Source organism: Eriocheir sinensis, chromosome 31 (assembly GCF_024679095.1).
Source record: "Eriocheir sinensis breed Jianghai 21 chromosome 31, ASM2467909v1, whole genome shotgun sequence".
In the NCBI taxonomy this organism is placed as follows: Eukaryota; Metazoa; Arthropoda; class Malacostraca; order Decapoda; family Varunidae; genus Eriocheir; species Eriocheir sinensis.
The window spans coordinates 2,860,680-2,878,760 of NC_066539.1; the positions used below are offsets into that span (position 1 = coordinate 2,860,680).

The window sequence follows — 18,081 nt, forward strand, 5'->3', positions numbered from 1 at the left end:
CCTCCTTTTCCTTCTCTTCACCCTCTCTTTCCCTCCACTTCCCTTCCCTTCAGCATCTTTCCCCTCCTTTTCCTTTCCTTTATCTTCTTTCCTTCCCTCCCCTTCCCTTCTTTCCCCTTACATTCCTTCCTCTCATGCTCCCCTATCTCCACAATCCTCACCACTTCTGTTCACTCCTTGTTCTTGCTCTTCCCGTCTCTCTCACTTGAGCTAACCTGTCTTCTTTTGTCCTCCCTACTTACAAACTTGCCTTTCGTTCCTTTCCCTTCCCTTCCCTTCCGTTCCGCTCCCTTCCCTTCCCTTCCCTTCCCTTCCTTTCCCTTCGCTTCGCTTCCCTTCCCTTCCCTTCCCTCAGCTTTCCTTTTTTTTTTACCTTCCCTTCCTTCTATCTAACAGCGTTGGTGTCACCCCCCAGAACTTCTAAGTAAAAGAAGGATTATGTTGCTTTTTATCTCCGTTATTGATGATGAAAATATACATATCACCCCAAATATATTACCGAGACATCACCATTTTCAATTTCCCTGATCTTTCATTGCACTAACATTATTGTACAACCGAAGAGTATCTAGTGGAGGCACGCTGGTGGTGATGCTGAATGCTCCTCCCTCGGGCGACGCAGCTCACCGACTCGACGCCTTCGCTACCCTCCAGAAAGCGGTCACTTGTCAGTCATTGCACCAGCGTTGCTAGATTATCGTATTCACCACAACGTATTCATCATTTTTTTAAGCCTCACACTCTCGTACCTACACAAATAACGACAGAAAATCACCAAAGTTAGCCTAAAAACTGTTATTAATTGAGGTTTGTGTTTTTTGCTATAGTTATCGTATTCACCACAACTTATCATTTTTTTTAAGCCTCAAACTCTCGTACCTACTCAAATAAAAACAGAAAATCATCAAAGTTAGCCTTAAAACTGTTATTTATTGAGGTTTGTGTTTTTTGCTATAGTTATCGGTTAGAAGCTACGAAAATGCAATGCGATGAGTACGATAATTTGGCAACGCTGCATTGCACTAACATTATTGTACAACCTACGTAAGAGTATCTGGTGGAGTCACGCTGTACATCAATATAGTGGTGGTGCTGCTCAATGTTTCTCTCGCTGGTGGACTCATTGCTCCCGACACGACGCCGCCACAGAGATCAGATCAGATGTAGTCACGGGATATGCCTTTCCAACGGCTCCCGGATTGTCTTTTCACTCAATGTCAGCGTTATCGTGCTTTAACTCATATTTTCTTTTTTTAATATTCACTTGACATCTAGTTATTTTTTTCACTGGTTTTGCTTTTAGCCTTCTGAATTCTTCGTCTTTCCTTCCAGAGTTTTTTTCTAAGTAATTTTTCCTTTCTTCTATTTTCTTACTTCCTACCATCCACCGCTGCCCTCCAGAAACCCCCCACTCGTCCCAGCTAATGTGTACAGTTGCATTAATTTTACTCGCGTGCAAGTGTTTGCCGCGCCCCTGCTCCTGCTTAACCCGTGACTCACCGCAGATCTCACAGCGACTCGGGGCAGAGATTTCAGGATCGATAAAATGCCTTTCTGTCTTGTCCCTAAAGCATCAGTGTTTGAACTCTTTCTCATCGTTGTCCTTCGGTGTCGTTCTCTTGTTTTCCCTTATACTGACCGACGTGTTGCGGGGGGGGGGGTCTCTCTCTCTCTCTCTCTCTCTCTCTCTCTCTCTCTCTCTCTCTCTCTCTCTCTCTCTCTCTCTCTCTCTCTCTCTCTCTCTCTCTCTCTCTCTCTCTCTCTCTCTCTCTCTCTCTCTCTCTCTCTGCCTATCTATCTATCTATCAGACTCCTGTGCCGCAGAAAAATACAAATGCTACTGCTTTCTATACTTGTGGGGTGTCATATGGTGTTTTAATAATTTAGCTTGTAGTGTGGCGTGTTCGTAGGGAACTTAATAACAACGACGTTTGACCGGACTGAGTATACATACACTAGACGTTAGATGGCAGAGTATCATAAAAGCGTGTTTGGACTTCTCCCAGACCGTTGACGTGCATAATCCCGCGGCTCGGGGCGAGGACAACCTCCGCAGCATCGGGGTATGAAGGAAGCCCCGCCACGGACCAGTCTCCATAGCTTAATGCAGTGTCCCTGTCTCTGTGTCTGCCATGAATCCTGGGGTGTTTCCGGCCACCGCGCTTGGCTTCTCTGAGAGGGGGAGCGGCAGGCGTCCGTGCTGGGATAATTATCCTCCTCTCACACGCGTCGCCGCCCTGCCATGCACTCACCCCCCCATAGAGGGGACGATTTACCTCACAGCACTGAGCAGCATCGAGTCGTCGACACATTCAGCCCACAAAGCCTTTCATAGGTGTCTGTTTACGCATGAATATGATTTTTCAATTCAGCAATATTAAGTAATTCAGCAATATTAAGTAAACGTCTAACTACGAATCTATTGACATGGGTTCGAATCCCCAGGTCGACGTGCAGCCCACCCAGCTGTTCAGCCTTCCATTCGGGGGGTCGATAAATGGGTACCTGGGGAAACCTGGGAAAGGTAAACTAGTAACCCGGATGTCTGGTCGTGTCGGGTTGATTTTTTTTTTTCACCACAGGCTCAAAGGACCAATGAGACGGAGATGAGCACCGCCGCCACGCGCAGCTTTAGCGTATGCTCCCAACTTCACCTTTTACTATTGAGAAAAACAACAACTATGAAGTAATGATTTTTTTAACTTTTTGAATGCATAATAATTTCACATACAGGATAAATTTGGGTGTACACTTATTTTTGAAGTTAAATTTGGGTGTACACTCATTTTTGAAGTTAAATTTGGGTGTACACTCATTTTTGAAGTTAAATTTGGGTGTACACTCATTTTTGAAGTTAAATTTGGGTGTACACTTATTTTTGAAGTTAAATTTGGGTGTACACTTATTTTTGAAGTTAAATTTGGGTGTACACTCATTTTTGAAGTTAAATTTGGGTGTACACTCATTTTTGAAGTTAAATTTGGGTGTACACTCATTTTTGAAGTTAAATTTGGTTAAATTTGGGTGTACACTCATTTTTGAAGTTAAATTTGGGTGTACACTCATTTTTGAAGTTAAATTTGGGTGTACACTCATTTTTGAAGTTAAATTTGGGTGTACACTCATTTTTGAAGTTAAATCTGGGTATACATTTAATTTTGAAGTTAAATTTGGGTGTACACTTATTTTTGAAGTTAAATTTGGGTGTACACTTATTTTTTAAGTTATACAGATTTCCTTCCGTTGTTTGGTGACTCGGGCCAAGATGGATTCCGCTGCCAAAACCTTCATGTGTCTGGCGCGCTCACCGTGCAGGAGGTCGCGTTCCAACCCAGTAGTTTTATGGCTTTAAAGCGGAGCAGAACGGTGTGCTTCCTGAATAATGGTGATAATTTTAATAGTTCATAATAGTTATAATGATAATAGCGAGCGGTGCTTTTAGCTGCCGGGAACAGTTTGTGGCCCGTGACGATTCAGTGCAAGTTTAGGTCCCCATCTCGGGTCTCACACTCCCTCGTATACTGTGCCCCCCCCCCCCCTCTCTTCCCCCTCATACTGTTACCCCCCTCCTTCCTGTTCCCGCCCTCCACCCCTTTCCCCCTTAGTGTTACCTCCCCCTCTTCCCCCTCCTCCCATTCCCTTCTCATACCGCGACCTCCTTCCCTTCCCGTCTTATACTGTGACTTTTCCCTCTGTTTCCCCCCTCCTCCTCCCCATCCCTCTTATACTGCGAGCTACCCCCTGTTCTCGGCCTCCTCCCCTTCCCCTCATACCGCGACCTCCTCCCTTTCCCGTCTTATACTGTGACTTTTCCCTCTGTTCCCCCCTCCTCCCCATCCCTCTTATACTGCGAGCTACCCCCTTGTTCTCACCATCCTCCCCTTACCCTCTTATACTGTGATCCCCACCCTGTTCCCCCCTCCTCCCCTTCCCCTCACGCTCTTACTTCCCCCCTTTCTGTTCCCACCCTTCTCCCCTTCCCCTCTTATACTGTGACCCCCCCCCCCCCTTTTCTCTCTGCCCTCCCCCCTTCCCTCCAGCATCACGAATGGGGAGGGGAGGGGTGGTGGAGTTGGAGTCATCCCGCTCATTGTGATAACGAGCCGGGCCATGAGTGGTTGCTTTTAGCCCGCCCATTAAGAATCGTAGACTCCTCCAACTTTTATTCTTATCACATTTTTCTCTTAAACGGGTATTTTTTTTTTCTCAAACACACCTGAGTTTTATTCTTATTATATTTTTTCTCCTGATATGTATACATTTTCTCCGCCATTTTGAACTGTTTAGGGTTTCTGTTTTTTATTCGTGGATAAAGTATTCCAGACACTTCTCGTGATAACTGTTTGGGGTGGGTGACGCATGGAAAAGTTTTTTTGCGCCTTAAAGCTTGTATTGGTCATATTATATATTTGCGGATAAAGAAGTGTCTTTGAGTGGGGGTGTACGAGCACCGCCTCCAGCTCACCGTCGCCGCACCAGCCGCCGCCGCCGCCGCCCTCCCGCACCACTCACGCGTCTCCCAGCACAGCCTATAGGTTCGCTTCATCTCTGATCATTCTTTACTTTATAATTTACTGTATTGATTACTAATGAAATATAAAATGTGATGAGAACCATATAGATAAATAGATAGTTATATATATATATATATATATATATATATATATATATATATATAGATATATATATATATATATATATATATATGTTCAGGAGGACGCGAGTTCAATCCCGCCAGTGCCACCAAGCTGGGATTTTTCAGCCGCCGACGAGTGGCTTAAAACTAACACATTCTGTCAAGAAGACCACCTATCAAACCGCACTCTAGATTCTAGGAACAAAGATGAGCTCTGGGAGGGCAGCATGAGCAAATGCAAGATGGCGCCACTATAAACACTCGCCTTCGCCATAACGGGCTGGGCCTACCATAAGGACCCACCGGAAAGGAGCCTTGGACCGACCATCAGGATCCACCGGAAGAAGCCTACCAGCGCAATAGGCAATATATATATATATATATATATATATATATATATATATATATATATATATATATATATATATATATATATATAGGTCGATAGGTAGATAGGTAGATATCTATAGACACACACACACACACACACACACACACACACACACACACACACACACACACACACACACAGTATTTCAGATGTATCGAGGAAAAATCGCTATTCCCTCGGGCCAGCCGACGCCAAGGCAGGCGGGGCCGCGGGAGGTGACTGAGCATGGCCTCGCACGGCGAGGTAGGACTGCCAGGGCTCAGTCAATGATGTCTGCCGCCCATGTTGGCCTCGCCTCCAGGAAGTGTGTAGGTTGTCTTCTGAATGTAGCCATCTCCCGTTTCACGAGGATCATTAAGTAAAAGTCTCATTCAGCTGACAGTAGCCATCGTTTAAAACGACAGAAATAAAAACTAACAGAAATGGTCACCTCCCGCAGGCCTTCAGGTCAGCATTACATGTTTATAAGGACGTGCGGTGACTGCTACTGTGGACATGTGCGGGGTAATACTGGTGTCATGGATAATTAACTTTTCATCTTCATTCAGTATTGCCCGTTGGGAACGTTCAGGAGCCTTCATGGTTCCTCTACTGCAGATTATACAGACATGTACAATAGATCCAGGTCAGACATGCAACATGCCGGAACGAGAGTGGCTGCGAGGGTGACTGGAAGGCCACAGTCACATGACTGGCGCCCCAAGATGCCATGCGTTCATTTAGGTGGCGGCGGAGGCTAACGTACCTCCAGGCAGCGAGGGGGGTCGTGGAGGAGGAGCCATGGAGTGGGAGTTGGAGGTTTGAGGGAGGGTGTGGGGGGGAGAGAAAGCGGGGTTGGAGGGTGGCGCCGGTTTCCTCTGTGCCTGTGTGAGCTGTGGCACCCGGCGCCACACGCCACACTCCGTCGCCACCCGGCGCCTCCCCTACTGGACTGTGGTAGATGTAGCTGAGCACGGCAGAACTCTGGGAGTGTTGGGAGGGGTGTGGTGTCGGTGATGGTGTTGTTAGTGGTGGTATGGAGCGAGAGTGCGTGTATGGACTGTTGACTGACGAACCTCTGAGCCTCACCAGGCCCTTCCAATCGCCTCGAGCACCTGTCGGAACTTTTCCTCAGCATGTGGAGCCCCACGCGTGGCCTGCCGCACCTCACGCCACAGAACCTTTTATCTCACACCAGAGGCCGCCTGGGCAAGTATTTAATTTTGTATGTTATCTTACCCTATTATCGCTTCGCGACCTGCATCAAGTTGGCACTGAGATAATATGAAAATATATTGAAGGCTCTTTCACTTTATGGTCTGTCCTGTGCTTGTACCGGCTGAGAAAAATATTCTGAACGGCAGAGACGATTCAGCGGGAGTGAAGAAACGGAACCTTACGACGACAAAGCCTTCGTCAGGGCCTCTTGTTGCAACCATTGAAACGGAATGGCGAACACCGCAGTAAAGCCGATACTTGAAATCCCATGTTATTCCTGCCCGCATTGACGTCATCTTTGTCCCTCACGTGACGGCTTGCGTCGCTGTAAAGTCAACACAGCCCAGGATATGCTTGTTTACTTCAATAAATTAACCAAACCCTCGAAAGTTCATGTTTTAATGTTTGGTAAATCCCTCTATCCCTGTCTCTGTAACTGTGAGATTTTAATGAGTCTCCCAAGAGAGCAACTTTCCAAGGAGTCATAGAGTATCTTCCTCGTTGAGACGCCGCCAGGGAGTTACGCGTCGCGTGCCATGAGTTTCTTTTTTTTTGGGGGGGTGCGAGGCGGGATGCTCCTGCGGCAGCCCCATAGCCACGCCTGTCACCCCTCTGCTGCCAATCCTGTGGCGGCATCTTCCCCTCTGCCCCCACTCCTTCTCTGACTCCGCCTCTCCTGACCTCGCTCCTCCTCCGCGTTAGTCCCCCTTCCAAAATCACCCTATACCCCCTCCCCCCCGCGCTACTTCGCGTCGCCCCATCGCCACCTCCAGGCCCCGTCTCACGTCCCTCCCTTCTCCTCCTCCTCCTCCTCCTCCTCCTCCTTCTCCAACACCTCATCGGCCACCATCACCACAACCGTCACCTCCTCATCGTCCTTCATGCCTTTAGTTCTCTCCATTAACACCTCGTTCAAGGCATCTTTTGGTTATTACTTTTCTTTCCCTTTTTCAAGGTCTCTCAGCCCCCTTCTCACCTCCTTTGTGATAAACTCCCCCCTGAACTGTGCCTGGCTGAGTCACCCTCATTGTGCCCCAACCCTCCTCGCGGGTCCTCCCCCCTCCCCCGCAGGACCGGCAAGACTCGTGTATAGATTAAAGAGAGATGCATAATGGGAGGGTAAAGTTGGCGGTTCTCTCATAGCCAGGCCCCTTCCGGCCAACATGCTGGAGAAAATTAAACAACAACATCTCTCATAGGGGCCCCTCCAGTGGGCTGAGGGTGGGCGCAAAAGAGCTGCGACATTGGCAGATCTTCCCTGCAATGTGCACTGCGGGAGGGCGGGAGGGGAAGGGAGGGACGTCTGAGATAATACATTCCACTTGCACGGAATGTCTGGAAACCTTACTCCCCCATATGAAAGAAGTGGATTCTTCCAGGATTGTTGAGGGCAGGGATTGGTAACATCATCATTCGGGCACACGGAGCGCTACGATTGGTCAGACAGCGAGCGGGCTTGTGTGGATTCGACGCAGTGATCGCCGAGCTCGTGGTGTTTCTTAGTCCCGTGAGAGGCCTCCCAGTGTTAACAGTACCTGAGGCAGACCCGTGAACACTGCCCATACGATGGCCTGTCCACTTTCAGTGAGCAGGTCTTGTACCGGTGTGTTGGAGTTCCCTCGGAAAGCACAGGTTTTTGAGGCCGCTTCGGGACTTAAGAAGATATTCCCTCAGTTTAGCATCAGATTCCACCTCTTAGATAGTGACGTTGGTGAGTACTTTGCCATGGATCCAGAGTACTTGTGAATTTTGCTGGAAACATTTGGTGTTCTGTAATGATTTTTTTTTATTATTATTATTATAATTATAATCTCGTTTAGTGTTATTTATCATGTACGTTTTCTTTTAGTGGACGTTTCCAAATTGGAACATTTCTTGAAGCTATTTATCTCGGACGCGACTTTTCGTAGAACATTGAAGTGTTGGCAGATATCGGTGAACTATGATTTAGCGGCATGGTCCACCTGTAAACTCGACCACCTGCGTCATCACGTGTAACTTTCGAGCCCAAGTGTTCAGCGGTAACAGTGTGGACGATGGGACAGTGATTGCTCTCCGCCCCGCCGGTAACTGCTTGTGCACGACATCACTACAATTTGGCCGTAGACCCTTGTCTTAGGGCAGTGGTTCCCACACTTTTTTTAAGGCGACCCCAATCATGCACCTCTAGACATGACCGCGACCCCACTAGTTTAGTTGTATATGTGGTATTGTAATATAATAACACCATGTTTGTTATTTTGAGGTCTTGGCGACCCCAGGAAAAACGCTTGGCGACCCCAGGGTTGGGAAAGGGGTCTTAGAGTAACTGAAAACTGTCGACTCCACGTGTCAGCACCACAGATAATACAACGGCAGTTAAAATGAGATTATTTTGCTATTGTGCTAGTTACACGACCATTAGTCCAGATCGGCTGTACTTCTTAGTTGTTCGTCGCTAAAGTTGAAACATCTGGGAGCTGCTCCACTGCTTAGCTTTCCCTCTTTTGATAAGCAAACAAAAAGTATATGTGGCAAGCCACGATTTTCTCTGTTCTGCACCCCGGACTGTCTTGACTGATAAATTAAATGTGATCCTAAATATGATTTTGTTTTCTCAGTATTGATAAATGCGGCCGCCCGTCACTATGAGGTAGCGGATGCTGTTAATATGATTATCACGAGTATGAATATAAAGAAGTGCATAGAAAGTCTTGATGTGTGGTAGTTCTGGTCATCCGCGGAGCAGCGTCCCAGCACGACGGCGGCAACTCTTCTCGCCGGAGCAAATCAACGGCACTGAAACCGTGCAGTATCTTGGCTGGTGTGGTGATTGTACGGATCCGTTTAGACAGACTTGTCGATCTGCGTGGTATTCATTAGTCATCAATTTTATTCATTAAGTTGTGGACGCCTTACTGTGTTGCCTTGTTTTTGGTTCTCGTGTGTGTTGCTGCTCGTTTTGTTACTCGACTTGCAAAAATAACTGTGCACTAGACTGCTGTTTTGTCTGTGTAGTGGAAGAGTGCTTCGTCAAAAGGGAGATAATTTGAAGTACCAACTAAAGATTTTATGTAAACGAAAAATATAACTTCTATTTGATACCATATTAGCGCTGATATTTTCATTTTTCGCTGCAAGCGTGAATAAACCTTCCATTAATCTGTTTCATTTAAAAAAGCGTCAGCAGTGGAATCGCTGAAATCCTCAAGCTATATTTAGCATTAGTTAGACCTCATTTAGATTGTGCAGTGCAGTTCGGGTTTCATAAATCGGCATCTGTGGTGAGGGGGATGACAAATATAACTCGGGGGTTGAGAAACTTGCTGTGTGAGGATAGAAGTAACATTTATATTTGGAAATCTGGATTCTCTAGAAATATCAAAGGTACGACAGATTTGAACAGAGTCGTTGAATAGCCGAAGAGCTTGATAAAGGTGATATCTATAAGGTTTGGGTACTAAGAACAGGGTAGGACACGTAGTAAGGGCTGAAGTTAGATTCAACAAAGACAGATAAGAATTAGTTTACTATCAGTGGTGGATGAGTGGAACAGACTTGGCTGACATGTGGTGACTGTCACTATGATAAAAAAAAAGATTGGATAAATTCATGAGTAAGGAGGACGGTTGGCGATAATGGTGTTAGGTCTACAAGAAATGCCCTAAGTAGGCCGATTGGCTTCTTGCAGACTCCTTATGTGTTCAGGAAACAGAAAATGCCGAACCGTCATTCATCTGATAATTGTTCTTGTGTCCCCCCCCCCCCCGACCCTTCCAAGACCCAGTCCTTCAATCTAGAGCTTTTAGAGCAAGTTGCAGCGATGTCCGTGTGACTTTGTGGTTTGTAGTGATCGGCTGATGAAGCAATCGTAAGTGTGTTGTTTCGTCACCATTATCATCACCACGAACCCCGATTTCCACAGAGGCACGTCGGGAAGTCGGGATAACCTTCAACGAATAACAATATATTTCAAGACAGAGGACAGGGGATGGCAATTAGAGGTGAGCTCCACTACACATCCAGACAATGTTCAACCACTGCCGCTCCCGACCCTGATCCTGATGTCCGTTACGATAGCGTTTGTGTTAGTGACAACATAATAACGTCCCTCAACTTGCCGGAAATCTGATGTCATTCAGGAACTTTTAGATTAAAGATAAAAGTGCAATCATAACTTATCTACTTTACCTGACACTTCAGCATGTCACTTTTTGGCCCTCGTGCTCTTCCTGGTACAGCACATTTTACTCATCACTCCTTAGAAAGAAATATCCGCCTGCGCCACCATTATATTTTTTTGTAATAGTGGCGAAAGAATATATTAAAGAGTTTATCCAAGAGCCAAAGAACTGTATGCTGGAATTCATTTAGGTTGAATGCACGAGTCAGGGTTGTACTTATGTTGGTGGTAATCTACCCTACAGATTCAGTGAGCTCGCACAAGGGAAATATCATTTTCAGTCGTCACAATTTTTTTCGGTTTGCTGTTTTGTGAAGAAAAACCCTTGATCAGGATATTTTAGTCGCATTACTATAATCTGTATCACGAGGTCAGTGTTGTAACGCTTGCTATCAAGGCCTAAGATCCTCAGGTGTCAGACCTGGAATTATAGTTTATACGACGCGCCGATACCAGTTGACAACTCTGAATTGTATGCGCTCTAAGCTGCCCTGGATTTTATTTTTTAAATATTCGTGTTATGTGTGTGTGTGTGTGTGTGTGTGTGTGTGTGTGTGTGTGTGTGTGTGTGTGTGTGTGTGTGTGTGTGTGTCACCGCTACCACCACCAACGCCACACTTCGTAATGGTTCAGGCTGGGAGGCTGGAGGTGCAGGAAGCCGCATTGTTTAGCCGGCGCCAATACTACATGCCCCCCCCTCCCACACACACACACTACCACATCCTTTTGTAGGGATGTATCAAAAGGACGAGGGATCATGTTGTTGGCACGGCGCCGCGTCCAGGACGACGCGGGTTCGCGCCCCGCCCGGTGCCACAAGCTGGGATTTTTCAGTCACCGCCGAGTGGCCTAAAACTACCCACATGCTGTCCTGAAGACCACCTATCAACCCGGACTCTAGATTCTAGGATCAAAGATGAGCTCCGGGGGACAGCATGAGCCAGTGCAAGATGGCGCCACTATAAACACTTGCCTGCGTCACGATGAGCTGGGGCTGACCATCAGGCCCTGTCAAGAAAGCCTACCGGCGCCTTAGGCGAATACGTAAAAAGAATATATATATATATATATATATATATATATATATATATATATATATATATATATATATATATATATATATATATATTCCATCAGCCCTATTAATCGCATTTGCAAAATATTAAATTAGACAGAAAAACGTCAGTAATGATGTACAGCGCTGTGTTGAACGATGAGGTGCCAGTCAGCCTCTGCCCACCCTTGCGGGGTGTGGAGTGTGACAGCCTCATGCAGGCGGATCGGCGGTTTTGAGTCGCTTCTTTCTGTTTGTGTAAAGTAACGTCAGGATCACCTTCAAAATAAAGCGAGCTGCTGCAACGGCGACTGACGGGAAGAAAAAAGGTGGTGTGGGGTAATGTGCCCATTGTCGGACAGTTTACATTCAATGCTTAATCGAGAGTTCACTCGAAGAAAAGCAATGGCAGAAAGGCTTCTGCCCAATAAGTAGACGTATTTTGAGCTGTCATAATACCTACCCATTCTTTTAGTGTGTGTGTGTGTGTGTGTGTGTGTGTGTGTGTGTGTGTGTGTGTGTGTGTGTGTGTGTGTGTAATTCACCACGCCCTGATCACGAATTGGACTCGCTTTCGCCAGCAGGTGCCCTCACGACGTGGCAAGTGCTCGTTATTGTCGATCTCTGGGTGTGTGTCGGGGTATGCTTTAGTCGGTGATTGTCAAAACATTTCCATTGAAGCGGAAAGAAACGAGTAAAAGGTTTTATACTCCATTGCCGAAGAATTAATCTGTTTATGGGTTTTGATCGTAGACTGGAATGATGAGCGACGCCCCTCGGCCACAGCGGCGTGCCTGCAGGCTCGCCGCGCCGTGCCCCAGGACAGCGCCGTAGCCCTCTCTACGGCCGAGCCTTTCACTTGCTTCTCATTGCATTTGTATCCCCGTCACTTAAGCTGCTATATTTTGGGGGGCTTCCAATCTTCACTATCATATCATTCATTAGTAATGACTTAGTCATCCCCTCCTCGGAAGACGTACAGGGACAGCTATCATCGTCGTTATATCTCTGTCCTTCCTCTGTACATAGCAACCTGTGTCCTGAAGGGGCTTGCCGCGGGTCCCCAGGCGGTCCGTAGCGCACACATCAGTCAATACATGTATATCCCGCGCCCTTGATTCACTCGGGGCTGTGGTTGACTTGCTGATGGTGTATACGGCTGAACATGTTTTTGGTGAGGGTGATGTCAAAGCCGACTTGCCACAAAGAAGCATGATTGCTCAAAGGTTGCCATGGTGACTATGGTGTGTCGGTCGCCGCGTCTCCTTCACTACCCACAGCATCATCCTGACAGTTCTTTACGGCCCCTGGTATGTGAAGAGAGAGAGAGAGAGAGAGAGAGAGAGAGAGACTTTCATCTTTTCTATCGTACATATTATAAAGATCTTTCAATATTAACATGTCAGCATTCTTAATGTGCAATGAGTCCCTTCGCAGTAGTTCGGAAGCATTTCCATCGCCTCAGCAGTGAAGGGCGAGCTTTAGGTCTTCCCTCTACCTCCACGTGCCGACACACGCTGACACCCTCCGTCTGAGGGTTCGGACTTCACTTGGTTTTGCGGACGTGTTTGTCTGTGTAGGTCTCAAGCGCGAACCGAGTCTGGCTGAACTTATTATATAGGGCGAGGGAGCGTGAACTAACGCCATCACAGGACAGAACAGGGCGGTCTAGACGGCGTGTGTCTGCTATGGCCGCCGACGCCGCGCCGCCCGTCCTCCCATGCGTGTGTGGGGGGGTGGGGGTCATTCTGTGGGATTTGTGGCCGGATTGTTAAACTCTTCCTCGCCCAAGTACACATATTTGACAAGGCTTTTATAGGAGTTGTGGGCCTTTCCAGTGGTAGTTTGACCCTTCTTCTGTACCATGAACCTAGAAAAACACTCATTAGAACCCGGCTATCTCCGTCTTGGCTTTTGGAAATTGTTCATGTGAGAGGCAGGGTCGTCTAAGAATACCAACCTTGATGTCCGGCTGCTTGGGGTTTCCCGTCTCGTGGGGAAAGCATTATCTCTCTCCCCGCTTGTAATTGGCTCCTAAGAATTGGTTTTGATTTTATTTACCAATTGATGTAGAGCGTTGCATCCACACGTTACGTACGATAACTAGATTTTATTTTTTTCCCTGAGCATTTTTGGCAAGTCATCTGCCATGCCTCGACCAGAAAGGCTGGTCGTTAGATATGAGGTGATTGACGTGAGCAGTGCAGGCAGATATGACAGTTCATGATCAAAACAGTGTATTGGGTACAGTTCAGAAATTTGGCGCCTAAAAAAAAAATTTAAAATGTGCGGAAAATGTATGGAGTTTATATTTAAATGGCAACATGTAGAGATGGGAAGCGAACATCATAATTACGTATTTTAGGGTACAAACATAGCTTGTAGGTAATGTAATGATGGGACAAATAAATAAATTTGGCTGGTCATATAAGTAGAACCATAGACCACGTGTAACTGATAACAGAATGGCAATCTGTAAGAGCGGCAACCAAAGAAATGTATAGAGGCCATGGCAGACAGAACTAGTGAAGAGATAACATTTACCGGGGCAGCTAGGATGGAGTCGGGCAGCATCAGATCATCGTTATCATTAGTATTAGCATCACCACCAATGAACTAAAAGAGTACACAAGAGCTATCCACCAGTAAGGCAGCGAGTCTGTGTTGCCGGCAGCCTGGGGGCCACTCATGCCTCAGCGGCAGACAAAGAACGAACTTGAGTTAGACGTACAAGTTCGATGGTGGTGTTCTTATTCACTTTTTTTTTAGAAAAAAAGGAGAAAAAAAAGAAAAGAAAACGGGCTTTTTTCTCACTTTTTGTTGCCCGTGAGGCGTCTCCTTTGTTGTAGCACTGCATTAAGTTTTATCAGTGTTAATAAGTACAATTACCCATGACATGTAATCAGTGAAGTTAATAGTTTTCTTTTTTATCTTGATAATGAAACTTAATCAGCGCTCCTTTGTAGCGAGGGTCGGAAATAGTAAACAGTTTGAGTGTGATGATGATGATCATGATGGTAATAATAATAATGATAAAAATAATAATAATAATAATAATAATAATAGTAATAATAATAAACGTGTCAGGTGTCAAATCTTGGAGCTGTGAAAATATGCGTCGTAGACTAGTATATTAGTCATCGCTGAGACAGCAAACTAACCAAGAATGAGAACTAAACATCGAGGGGGAAAAAGGCAAGACCGGGACACACCGAAAAATTAACAAAAAACAAAAAGGGATCATTGTAGGGTGGATCTACGTGGCGATTCAAAGCGATAGCGGCCTTAGAAGCGTGCGTCGCCTTCCTCGACCGCCGACGGCACTTCATCGCCCCATCACGCTCAATTATAATACGAGGGGCGCCGAGAAGACACTTGGTCTTTGTGTACTTCCTTGTCTTGTGTCTTTGTGTACAGCGTCATTGAAACATGGCACTGATGGCAGATATCCCACCTCCTGTCCCCTGCCCTGATGGGTGCTATTTTAGCGTGCGGTCTACCGCAGAATGTGGGGTTTGGAAAGACAAGAAGGCGGTGTTGTATGCATTGTTTTTCCTTACCGCATGTAAATGGTAAATAATAGATACAATAAGTTTCATAATTATTGCACTTTATGAAAGCGAAAATAGACGGTGTATCATGCTGTCAGCATTTCACTCCAATGGAGCAAATTTGTACAGGAGCGTTGCCCACTTGGGAGTGCTTAATTGGAAGATAAGGAATCAGACCGTTCTTTCATTACCTCCATGTGGCATATCAATGAGGTGTATGGATTTTTTTTTTTTTTCCCATTTCCAAGCTACATGTGCAGAAGCATGAAAGACTACTCCCTAGTGAGCACCCCCTGGCAAATATCTGTGAAAACTCATTGCAGTTACATACTTTCAACATGATACACCATCCGTTTTTACCAAATAAATGGTGATAGTTATGAAAATTACTGATTCACCAATTTGTGGTCAAAAGGTGCACAGGTGTTTTAATTCTTTGCATTATATTAATGTGACAATGTTAGGAAGCAGCAGCTTTGTGGAAAATATAATTACTTTTGTGTGGTAGAGAAGGGGTTTTGTGTGGGAGAGAAGGGGTTTTGTGGGAGAGAAGGGGTTTTGTGTGGGAGAGAAGGGGTTTTGTGTGGGAGAGAAGGGGTTTTGTGTGGGAGAGAAGGGGTTTTGTGTGGGAGAGAAGGGTTTTTTGTTGTGGAGGGAAGTGGGTTTGTTTGGTGAATTCGAGGTGCACCTGTGCCTGAACAGTAAGGGAAGCATGATGCATACTTGCCTTAGGTTTGATGTAAAGTCTATAAGGAAGTGGACTGGAGTATATTTAATGAAGCAAATAACCTACAAGAAAGATGGGAGTGTTACCTGAGACTATGCTCTAAAGATGCAGACAGAAATGTGCCAAGGATGACAGGAAAAAAGACCTGAAAAATTACTGATTGTGAAACACAGACAAAGATTTTTTGCTTGAAACATATGAAAGGAGAAACAACAGAAAAGAAGAATATAGAAGAGCAAGGATTGACTATGGAAAAGTTTACTGAGAAGAAAAATGTCAGAGATACTTTGCAGAAAATTTTAAAGAACCCAGACTTTTCAGATTAGTTAATTTTACAAAAAAACAATGTAAGGGTCAGTAAATTAAAGATTGGAAAAGTGTATGAGGAGGCAAAGGAACAAGCAGAAACTATGAACAAAAGTTAGCATTTTGAGAAACATAGCTTAATTCACGACTCGCAGGATGGGTTCACAAAAGGTAGGTCATGCCTCACCAATCTCTTGTCCTTCTACAATAAAGTATTTGAGGCGGTAGACAGAGATGAAATTTATGATGTAATCTATCTTGATTTTAGTAAAGCGTTTGACAAAGTTCCTCACCAACAACTGTTGCTTAAATTACAGGCTCACGGAGTAGAGGGTAAAGTTTTGAACTGGGTCAAGGCGTGGCTTAGCAATAGGAAGCAAAGAGTGCAAATCAATGGTAAAAGATCTGACTGGGGATGTGTTATGAGTGGGGTCCCACAAGGTTCGGTATTATGTCCACTTTTGTTTATTATTTATATCAGTGACTTATATACAGGAATTAGTAGTGATGTTAGTAAATTTCCAGATGATACCAAGATCGGTAGAGTAATTGAGTCGGATCAGGACACTAGTATTCTCCAAGGTGAACTCAACATTGTATGACTGGGCGGATAAATGGCAGATGGAGTTCAATGTAGGGAAGTGCAGTATTCTGAGTGTAGGTAGGAACAACCCCTCACATAACTATTGCTTAAATGACACTCTCATAAGCAGGTCTGGGTGCGAGAGGGATTTAGGGGTCTTAGTGAGCTCTGATCTCCGTCCAGGGGCACAATGCATTCAAGCTAGAAATCGAGCTAATAGGGTACTGGGATTTATTTCAAGGAGCGTAAGCAACAGAAGCCCCGAAGTCTTCCTCAAACTATATTTAGCATTAGTTAGACCTCATCTTGACTATGCGGTTCAGTTCTGGTCACCTTACTATAGAATGGATATCAAAATGTTAGAATCGGTGCAGAGGAGGATGACAAAGATGATTCAGGGGTTGAGAAACTTGTCATACGAGGAAAGACTCAAACAGTTAAACTTGCATTCTCTAGAAAGGCGAAGGGTGCGTGGAGACATGATCGAGGTTTATAAATGGATGAAGGGCTTTAAAAAGGGAGACATTCATAAGGTTTTGTTGGTAAGAGAACCGGGTAGGACACGAAGTAATGGGTTTAAACTGGATAAATTCAGATTCAACAGGGACATAGGCAAAAATTGGTTTACTAACAGGGTGGTGGATGAGTGGAATGGGCTTAGCAGTCATGTGGTGAGTGCCAATACAATTGTCACATTCAAAAATAGACTAAATAAATTCATGGACAGCGATATTAGGTGGGGTTAGATACACGGGAGCTTAGGGTCAAAGGAGCTGCCTAGTACAGGCCTACCGGCCTCTTGTAGACTCCTGCGTTCTTATGTTCTTGTGTAAAGTTTTCAAGAGGTATTCACAGTGGAAAGTGACTTGGACAAAATAGGAAAGTCTTCATAGAAGTGGTATAGGGAGACATTCACTCAGTCCTCTGATCAGGGATGTAACATACTATTTTTGATTTCACATGAATGTCATGTCCTTAGTTGATATTTTTTTACCCAGTTGGACAAAATGTGATGAGCATCATTGCCTCTACAATCACAAATCTTTGGCTCATCTAAGATATTCATATGCCAAACAGGGTCTTTTTCAAAGATTCTTATTAATGTGTCTTTCATCTTGCAGAGACAGTTCATAAACACCCACCGGCAAGATGACGGCATTGTCACTCAAAATTCACATTGTGGAACAAAATGTCCGCAAGATGATGCAGTTCGACCCTGCCACAGTTGTGTACGATGCCTGTCGCATCATTCGGGAGAAGATTACAGAGGCCAACTTAGGACAGGGTAAGAATTATGTCTGGTTGTTCACAGTTCATTGTCATGTATCTGCTTTGTTTAACCTTTTCAATCTAATGATGGATCTTTATGTCATACTATAAGTGGTCTGTGGTTTGTCATCTTCAGAAAGTTGTTGTGAATAGTTAGTATACTATGCTAAGCATTAAATATCAATATTAAATATGTATTATTAAA

General features: G+C 45.2%; 1 protein-coding gene across 7 annotated transcripts in view; it reads left to right on the top strand.

Moving 5' to 3' along the window:
• Positions 1–18,081, top strand: part of LOC127005791 (talin-2-like) — a 170,707-nt gene that overhangs the window by 93,888 nt on the left and 58,738 nt on the right. For all 7 annotated transcript variants that reach the window (XM_050874898.1, XM_050874897.1, XM_050874900.1 and 4 more), the window contains one exon: positions 17,729–17,892. In XM_050874898.1, the coding sequence (XP_050730855.1) occupies positions 17,757–17,892 (136 nt within the window). In that variant the 5' untranslated portion in view covers positions 17,729–17,756. The remainder of the gene's footprint in view (positions 1–17,728; positions 17,893–18,081) is intronic.